Genomic DNA, 9,887 nt, shown 5'->3' on the forward strand with positions numbered 1-9,887 from the left:
TAAGTTGACCCTTAAGGCTTTGATAACGCCACGCGGGAACTTTGCTTGCGGAAGCAGAAGTTGACCTTTGAGGCTTTGATAACGCCACGCGGGAACTTTGCTTGCGGAAGCAGAAGTTGACCCTTGAGGCTTTGATTGTGCCTTTGTTTCGCGGGAACTTTGCTTGCGGAAGCAAGAGTTGATTGCGGAAGCTAAAGTTGACCCTTAAGGCTTTGATAACGCCACGCGGGAACTTTGCTTACTGAAGCTGTTTATGTTATCCGCGGAAGATGCTCCTATGTACCGCGGATGGGTTATGCGGACGCCGGAGTGCGGATGGCGAGCACACCGATTTTTCTGTCAATTTTCCAACCCTTAATAGTTTGGTGCTCTAATCAAGGCAAAGCATGTGCGTGCCTTTCAATATGACATCAGGTAGGTTTTATGTAAAAACCAACAGATCTGAAAGGATTTATAGATCTATGAATATGAAATGTGACTATTGCTCAAACGAACCCAGATCTGAAAAAATCATAACTAGATCTGGTATATTTCACTTAGAAAAACACAGATATAAGGGTTTTCCCCAAAGTTTGGTGATATTTCTCCTTGTATATTTTCGAATCTAGAAATATTTTCAGATCTGCGGATTTTTGGACTTCCATAGAACAGATCTGAAAGAAGAAATCGTAGATCTAGAGTATTTGATGAACAGATCGGAGGACCGAGACGAAAAACGAAGTGTGGTTCGTTGCCGTCCCACGGATGGCGCCAATGTAGAAACATGAAAAGAATCTGACCTGATCCATGACGATGTTTCCCGGTCTTCGAGATGAACGAACCACGACTCGATCTTCTTCTCCGGTAGCTTAAGATCTGCAATGGCTTTTTTGGGGGTGTGGAGGTGACTGCTAAGAAATCTCGAGGATCTCTTGTTTACAGACACAAAAATGGTTATGGTGGTGGCTTTTATTGAGAACAACAACCCCCGTCAATAAGGAGGTGGAGACCTCCTTATATAGGGAGCCTCATGGCCACCATCATGGTACCCTAATGGGCCTAGCCCAGTTGGGGTTACCTTCACAAAACCCCCTCAGCCCAATAATATTGTATTAGTCCATATAATAAAATAAGCCAAACATAATAAATTAAGGTCTTGTGTCGCTTACGCGCGGCCTTTATGCGCCTATCCCGGGGATGCGCAAGGTCTTCTCTTTATTCTCACTAAATGTGTGTTGTGTGCTTGCGCATAGGTTTTGGCTTGCGCATAGGTCACGCGCAGATGTTTCATGCGCATAGGTCACGCGCAGATGTTTCATGCGCTTGCGCATAGGTTTTGGCTTTGTGTCTTCATGACATCCTGATTTCAAGCCTCTTGTTTATATCTTGTGGGTTGACCCGCCCCGCTCGATGTTAAGGCGGGTGCATACCCCTTCAAACATCGTTATGATTATATCATTTATAGTGATGCATAACAATACCTGGTATAGATAAAGCGATGCTATGTAAATCAGGTTACACTTATTACAATCATATTTCAATACTTTTTCCTAAAAGCAACTCCAATGCCATGTTTAGTTCTCATTTAGAATTATGTACTGGACAAATGCTCATTGGAGGTGATATTCAGTTTAACGTATATCCACAAAACAAAATGAAAGCAAACATAATAAGTGGGACTAATGTAATTAATTTTCATTTAAAAGCCGGCACACTGGAGGTGATTATGTGGAAGATAGAAGTGTTTAAAAGTGGATATAGCGTTGGAGAAGAAATGAGAGTTTTCGATGTTTGAAAGTGAAAATCTTATGTGGCAGCTAATGCGGCGCGTTTATCGTCCGTGGACTTGATCGTTACCTAAGTGTTGCGTCAGCCACTAACGTCCGTTGTAGATGTTCAATTATATGAGTCATGTTTGGGTTAAGAAATTCAACTTGTTAGCTTAAACACAGAATCATAACAACACTTGAACCCATAATTTTTGTATTTTCGTATGGTAATATTTGTTATTGAAAGGAGATTGAACCCATAAATTGACTAATAATAAAGTAGTGGAAACGGAAATCAAAATTTCCTTGTAGTCAGGCGGTTTATAATCTACGACCTTCAAGATATTTACTTCTCATGTATGTTCGAATCCTTCATTCATTAAGCACCTTCTTTTGACTCCTTTTAGCTCTAACTCATGTACTAAAGTCAACTAACCTTAAAGCACACAAGCCCTAATTCCAAAACTCTCCGCTCAACTAAACATTTATTTATGTACTTCCACCATTTAATGGATTTTCAAGGATACTGTCTTAATGTATGTACTTGAAGTGAAGTTACTTAGTTTTTCTTTTGTTGTATTTGATCTACCGTCATTGAGGAGCACATTCTTACCTTCCTAGTCGTAAAGGCGTCCACCCGATATTACATCATCATGGGGCGATTGGGCACGAGTACTTTTGGGGCCATTGTTGTAGGTCTAGTTGATTAGAATCATGTGTTAATGATGATAAACAATATCAAACGCATCCGACCTTGCCTTACTTGTGTAAAGGTGAGCTCCTAACAAAATTAAGCTCAACGTGATCTGGCCTGGACCCACTCAATATCATTGTATATGTTATTTTTTTTAATAATATGTTTTATATGTCTAATTATAAATGTATAAAAAGTAATCAAATAAATTTATAAAAATAGTTATATAATAAATAACTAGTTAAATAATTAATAAACAACAAACGACGGACAAGTACAAAAAGAGTTTAAGCTTTAAACACAAAGTTTTACACCAGTCTAGTCCAAGCTCTTTTAGTTTGAAAGGCCAAGCTCGAGGTCAACTTAACTCCTTTATGCCTCTTGGATCTAGGGATATCAATCGTGTCAGGTTGATGGATTGATATGTTTCGGGTTAGCGGGTTGGTGTGTGAGATTTTTCCTAACCCAACCCGTATATTTATTCGTGTCGTGTCGACCCATTTAAATCAGTGTCGTATTCGGGTCAACACATTTTACGTTCATTGATAAATATGAGTAATACCTAGTGGCTTAATATGAATTCTTATTCATATAAAACATTTATCTAATTTGCGATAGATCTAACTGTTTTTGTGTATTTATCTCTCCTCCCAATTAACAAACTTAGATTCAAATATTTTGCTCAAGATAAGAACAAGCGAATGGAAATAATAAGAGATTAGACGATTAGAACAAACAAAACAAAAATATTGGAATTGAGAGCATGTTTGGGATTGAGTTTGAAAAATGCTTATTGGCATTTTCAAAAACCATTTTGAAAAGCTAAGATTTAGGACTTTTAAAAAACTGTTTTTTAACCATTTCAAAAAGTTAAAATAAGAAAGTTTTTTGTGATTACCAAACACATTTAAACTTATTAGCTTTTTGAAAACACCAATAAGCCAATAAACATTTTTCAAACTCAATTCCAAACATGCTCTGAAGAGTGGATATAAATATTTTAATAAGTAACTAGTTTAACTTTTAAAAGTTAACAGATATATGTAAAATTATAAATTAAAGTATTTAACTTTAAAATTTAACCATTGTTATCTCTATAATCAAAATATTAATTTATCTAATGGAGGCGCTTAAGGGCTCCGTACGATTGGGTTGGGCCAGCTCGTGGAGACCTATAGCCATTGGGTCACCTCGTACAGAGTATCTAGGCATTCTATATTTGTTGGTCCTTCAAAAAAAAATAATTTCTCTTAAATTCTAAAATGGGTTAACTGGTCAACCCACTTTTTAACATGTTAGTTTCGGGTTGACCTGTTTAAGAAAACGGGTCACGCCAACCGACCCAAAACCTATATTTTGCGTGTCGAATTTCGAGTCGTAACAGAAATTGTCCGCCCTACTAGTAAGTTAAACCAACCAAAAGGGGGGGAAACCAACCAGTAATAATACGAATTATCATGTTAACTTCCTTGGAGAATGTCTTGTTTCTTGAAAAAGCTTTCATTGGTAAACACCAGAAACTTGATTGGTGTGACAGATTCCTTGGGTTATTTACCAAATCTATCTCGAAATCCCATAGCCTACATTGTGAATGTAAAAAACTCTTTTCCTTTGTTTTTGATCCAAAGTCTGGAGCAATGGGTTAAAACCTTATAAAAGATTTTATTTTCCTAATATTATATTAATCTGTGATTGCTTCCTTAATATTTGTTTGTAACAACTTAACCAGCCTAAAACATATTTTAAAATCAAGATCGTTTAAAAACTAAAAACCCAACACGTGGGAATAAGAGTTAGTAACCAACCTCTACATCTTGTTCAAGTAAAATATTCTGATCAATGACACTTAAGCGTCACAATCCGCATGTAGTAACACAATCCGATTAACAATATCAGTTATTAAAAGTACAATGAGATAAACACAAGTGTACATTAGTTTTAAGCTTATATGCTATAATTTATCTATGGCAATTCAACACCTTAAAATCAATCAAAGGCTATCCTTTAATTTAATGTTTTTAACCACACAATCTCAAATGATTACTAAATTCAATCCAATTAAAGTACAAAGTGACAAATAAGAATGATCAGTTAAGAAAATCAAGAATCAAGGGAAAGTTTTTCAAGTCCATGGTTTGAAGCCTTCTTCATTTCCAGAGCTCTCTTATAAGGCGGGTCAATCGGAGGCTGCACCGGGTCCAAGATCTTGTAGGAACCACAGGGGCTTTAGAAAGCGGATACGATCAGTCCGAGTCATAACCACTGAGGTCCCCACAAGCCAGAAATGGTATATAAACCTTGTTTGCCCCTTCTAACCATCCGCTGCTACAATCTTCCATTTCACAAAAATCAAAAAACTATTATATTATCATACTAAAGATAAATATACACACACACAATATAGAGAAAGAAAGAGACCTAAGTCGTCTGCACCAGATGGAGTCCCGACCTTCTCGAGGAGTCGGTGCAAATCTTTCTCATTGAACCCTTCTGGAGGTGAGTAATTCTCACAAACAGCAAATGCCTCTGTTTTTTTAGACCAAATATAAGAGAAAATTAGTCATAACTCACGAATGACGCAATTATTTACTCATTAAATGAGCACACGTATGCTTGAATTCCGGCTACTTTTTGGTTTTGCAAGAGTTACTTCTGTGAAAAATAGCTTTAGCTGCAAGAAAACATGTATCACAAGACATTTCAATTAGCAGAAAATACCGTATCAGTACCACAAATGGGCTCTATTTAACACTTAATAGCATGTTAATATTCAAAAAGATGTTTTTGAACCTGACAATATAAGAGGCTTGTATCTTTTCCCCTGAAGATCTTTGCAATAAATTTTCCACCTTTCTTGAGTATGTGAGTGACAATTGTCAATCCCTGAAAATGAAAATACCAACAAAAATGGATTTAATCCCAAAATTCACAAATATGTGGATAAAATATGAAATTGGTCGAACAAGAATTATAATCAATTACCGCCAATATCAGTTGTGACTGAACAAATTCATCCATGTCATGAAGTCCAGTTACTGCAGTTAGAAAGCGCAAGTACAGTCAACAAAATTGGTCACCATTCAACTGTAATAAGTTGTAGAAATAACAAAAACAAATATGCAGAACCGTATTAGTAATCTCACCATCAGGAGCACCGTCACAGACAACTAGGTCAGCTTTGCATCCATCAAAATGCCTAATGACCTAAAAAATATAAAAAACAGTGATAAAGAAATAAAAGCACAAACGTAATTATATTTTTTTTTGGTTCCTTGTAAGAAATAAAAAGATGCAAAGTATTTCAGCAGTACACACCACTTCAGCTGTTCTAGCATTTGTTATGTCTCCTTGAACTTGAATAACACCTTCAATTGGAGCCATTGGTTGCAAATCAATCGCCACAATAAGTGGAAGGTCAGATGACTGCTTAGCTGGCAGATACAGCTTACGACTCAAAACCTACAAAAGAAAGATATGAATATTAACTATAAATGAAAATACAAATTCAGAGTGAAATTGTAGTATAGTCAATAGTGTGACATACCTGACTCCAGCTACCAGGTGCAGCACAAAGATCTACCACACACTTAACTCCTGAAAGTTAAAAATATCATAAATGTAAATAATATTATGCCAAATGCTAAGCTTACTTTAATAATAATATTTCAGAGCACCTTCAAAGATGTTGAACTCCTCATCAATTTGAAGGAGCTTAAACGCGCTTCGTGCACGCCAGCCTTCTTCTTTTGCTTTGCGGTAATAGATATCCTATGTGCTCATTATTTTATTAAGACATAACAGACAGTCAAAAAATTGAAAGATATGTAAACAAAAATAATACCCTTTTATCTCTTGATGCTTTTCCCATTTCGGCACTTGATTATCCTCTAGTGAATACAGCAAACCTTCAGATAACGATAAAATATAAACACTTAAAACACATCTTAACCCGCTCCTATATACAAAAAGCAGCAAAAGGAAAATACAAATAACTTAAACGAAAGACGGACACAATTAGATAAAGAAACAAAATAAACTAGTGATAAATAGATAAGTGGCTTAAGTGATTTAAAGGGTCCGACTGGAATTAGTGTTTGAAAATTTGATAAGCTTTTGAATAGAAAGTACAAGTGAATGACAAAAACAAATTACCAATTTAACCCTCTAAATGATTCTGACACAAAAGAAACAGTGATTGGCTAAGCGAATGAGATTATCAAATGAAAAAATAAAATGTCAAATTCCCCAGTATATTCTTTCTTAAACAAACTTTCCACAAACATATTAGATTAGCTGATTATAAAGGTATACACCATCCAATTTCAAAGAACTTATTACAAGTCTAACTTCCTCAAATTCATATTAATTGACACATCAAACTTACCCATCCACACAAACTCAAAGTTAGCTATCAAATGATGTAAGCAAATGAGTCCAAAAGTCCAATTACTTTTGCAGATTCCTAATATACTGTTGAAAACATATGCAATATATATATTATGTAACTACACACACACACACTTGAGGAAGTTTACTTCAAATCACACATACTGGTTTACGTCATGATGATACATAAAATATTTATATATGTGTGTGTCTTCAAAAACACCAAGTCAATCATGCACATGTATAATCTGCCTCAATGTCTATCAAAATTACAACGTAAAATCAATTGCAAGCATGGGTTTGAGTCGGAATAGGCGGAGTCCAATTTGGTTGGGGTCAAAAGGGGGAATGACGACCAAAAATGGGTTTGGGTCAAAACGGCTTATGATAAAAACAGGGCAATTTTTAAGAAAGTCATAATAAATATAAGCAAAATCTGTTGAAATATCTATTTCACTTCAAGGGGGGCAAGCTTTGCAAGTCCCGGAATCCTTAAGCCTGACATTGTTGGACCGGGTGTTGACATTCTAGCAGCTTGGCACAAGTCGGTCGACAACAAGACAGGTACCAATGCAACATTTAACGTCGATTGGGGGACATCAATGGCTTGTCCTCATCTTGCAGGCATAGCAGCACTGCTCAAAGCGGCACACCCAGAATGGTCTCCTGCTGCTATCAAGTCTGCAATCATGACGACCGCGAGTCAAGTGGGACAAAATGGACATGCTATTGTTGATGAAAGAGGGCTCCCTGCAGACTTGTTTGCCATCGGGTCAGGTCACGTGAACCCACAAAAAGCCCACGAGCCAGGGCTTGTTTTCGATATCCAACCTGACGACTGCATTCCTTATCTTTGTGGATTAGGCTATACGCCTGAGGGAATTCAAGCCATCGTTAAAAAGTCAGTTAAAACAAGCTGTAGGACAGAGAACTTAGCCTGTGATTATAAGAAATTCATTTATACAATGTTTTACTAAAAATTGTTACATTTGCAGAGCTCATGAAGACATGAAGCTGGGAAAACATAAATTTAATCGGTCAATCAAATAAATCGTCCTTTAAAATGTTCCAACAGTTTAATTGTTTCAAAAATTGGTCAGTTTAGATAAATTGTTTGGTAAAATAGACATTTATGCCAAGAGTCCAAATACACCTTAAAATTGAAATAAGCCACTCTTTATTTCAATAAAGAAAACCTGTTTATAAAACAGTACCAATAGAGTACATTCCATATCAAATCTCCGTTGTCAAACGATTTGAGTCTCAATGCCCCCAATGTTGTGGTGGAAAAACTATTCTAAAAACCCAATGTTGAGCATCAATGAAGGGTGGGCTCACATAGAGATAAGTTTTACAATCAATGATGTTTTGCACCTATAACTGAACAACACAAACATACATACATACATACATACATACATACATACATACATACATACATAAAGGAGGGGAATTTGGTTATGAGACATTCAGGTTCGTTTTAACACATCAAACAGAAGGAAGAAATTGAGGTGATACCTACAAATCCAGGCCTCAAAGCGAAAACTCCAACACCTGAATGCTGTTTCTTTTAGGGTTTAAATGCTTAACCCACTTGTGGAAATCTGTGAGAAAGGGGTTATAGGGTTTTTAGATATTCGTTTTCTGATTTTTCTTTCTTTTTTCACTTTTTCTCTTATTTAGTTTCTTATAATAACATCGAATCAAAATTGATTAGGAACAGGTTTGACAAAAACTAGAATCGGTTTCAAACCATAACTGATATGTGCAATAACTGGTTTTGACCTCTGTTAACCATAACCGGTTAAAAACATTTAAAGTCTCAGTCAGTGTGTTTGAGACCAGACCGGGATTCAGTCATATTACCGGTCAAGTTCTACATAGTTTGCTCGGTTCTTAAAAAATCGGCTGGTTCAAAGTGGTTCACCGGTCTGACCGGATAGTCGGACCGGTTGAACTGGTTCACTATGGAAAAAAATATATTTTTAAATTAACTTTTTTTCAATCGTAACTATCATTTTTAAGACAAAAGTTGTTCGACCGGTGGTTTGCTGTCAGATTCAGTTATGAAAACATTGGTACTATCAATTAAAAAAAAGAGAAATCTGCATTTTGTCTCCCTGGTTTATATCGTCGTTCAACGGGTTAACCACTGAAAAAATTTTTGCGAAATATGGACCACTGTGATATTTGGGCGGGTCAATCCGTCTCCCTGCCATCAGTTGACTGACCAAAAAACGCTGAAATGACCATTTTGCCCCTGAGCCTATAATTAATCATAAAACTAAATATCCAAATTTCGTGTAAAGGGTGGGGTTCGAACCCCCGACCCCCAGTTTGATAACACACAACACCAACCAGTTGAACTAAACTAACATTTAATAAATCTATACAATATGTAATATATATTCACCATTTGAACTGAACCAAGAATGGAAACTTTTATACAATTTGTAATTTATATTCTCTATATTCATCAATTTTTTAAACATTTTTTTAAAACCATATTTTTATAAAAATTTAATGACTCGTTTTTTTTAAATTTCACCCGGAAATAACGAAACGACTCGTTTTTTAGTAAACTTTTCGCCCGAAAACAACGAAACGACTCGTTTTTTTAGTAAACTTTTCGTCCGAAAACAACGAAACGACTCGTTTTTTAGTAAAATTTTCGTCCGAAAACAACGAAACGGGCCGTTTTTTAGTAAACTTTTCGTCCGAAAACAACGAAACGGGCCGTTTTTTAAGAAATTTTTCGCCCGAAAACAACGAAACGGGCCGTTTTTTAACAAACTTTTCGTTAGAAAACAACGAAACGGGTCGTTTTTTAACAAACTTTTCGTCCGAAAACAACGAAACGGCCGTTTTTTAACAAACTTTTCGTCCGAAAACAACGAAACGGACCGTTTTTTAACAAACTTTTCGCCCGAAAACAACGAAACGGGCCGTTTTTTAAGAAACTTTTGTCCGAAAACAACGAAACGGGCCGTTTTTTAAGAAACTTTTCGTCCGAAAACAATGAAACGGGCCGTTTTTAAGAAACTTTTTGCCCGAAAACA

At 36.1% G+C, this 9,887-nt stretch overlaps 1 protein-coding gene and 1 pseudogene across 1 annotated transcript; one reads left to right on the plus strand and one right to left on the minus strand.

Moving 5' to 3' along the window:
- Nucleotides 1-4,669: 4,669 nt before the first annotated feature.
- LOC143600348 (uncharacterized) lies at nucleotides 4,670-6,874 on the minus strand. The gene is made up of 10 exons (XM_077078065.1): nucleotides 6,284-6,874; nucleotides 6,117-6,210; nucleotides 5,987-6,036; nucleotides 5,758-5,901; nucleotides 5,586-5,646; nucleotides 5,425-5,477; nucleotides 5,233-5,325; nucleotides 5,050-5,113; nucleotides 4,861-4,968; nucleotides 4,670-4,774 (listed from the first exon to the last, which is right to left on the minus strand). The coding sequence occupies exons 1-10, from the start codon at nucleotides 6,308-6,310 to the stop codon at nucleotides 4,686-4,688; spliced, it is 783 nt and encodes a 260-aa protein (XP_076934180.1). The 5' UTR covers nucleotides 6,311-6,874; the 3' UTR covers nucleotides 4,670-4,685.
- A 556-nt stretch (nucleotides 6,875-7,430) lies between these two features.
- On the plus strand, nucleotides 7,431-7,878 carry LOC143600349 (subtilisin-like protease 3 pseudogene; annotated as a pseudogene).
- The last annotated feature ends 2,009 nt before the right edge of the window (nucleotides 7,879-9,887 follow it).

The sequence above is a fragment of the Bidens hawaiensis genome, unplaced genomic scaffold (genome assembly GCF_021521415.1).
Source record: "Bidens hawaiensis isolate Kalapana, Puna unplaced genomic scaffold, B.hawaiensis_p1.1 tig00053966_1, whole genome shotgun sequence".
NCBI classification, from domain to species: Eukaryota; Viridiplantae; Streptophyta; class Magnoliopsida; order Asterales; family Asteraceae; genus Bidens; species Bidens hawaiensis.

Bases quoted from the DNA above. Each gene is read 5' to 3' on its own strand.
- LOC143600348 (XM_077078065.1), bottom strand. From the start codon at position 6,310: ATGGGAAAAGCATCAAGAGATAAAAGG. The intron at 5,478-5,585 runs GTGAGATTACTA...TTCTAACTGCAG, and splicing joins CTGTGACGGTGCTCCTGATG to TAACTGGACTTCATGACATG. The intron at 5,326-5,424 runs GTAATTGATTAT...TTTCATTTTCAG, and splicing joins AGTCACAACTGATATTGGCG to GGATTGACAATTGTCACTCA.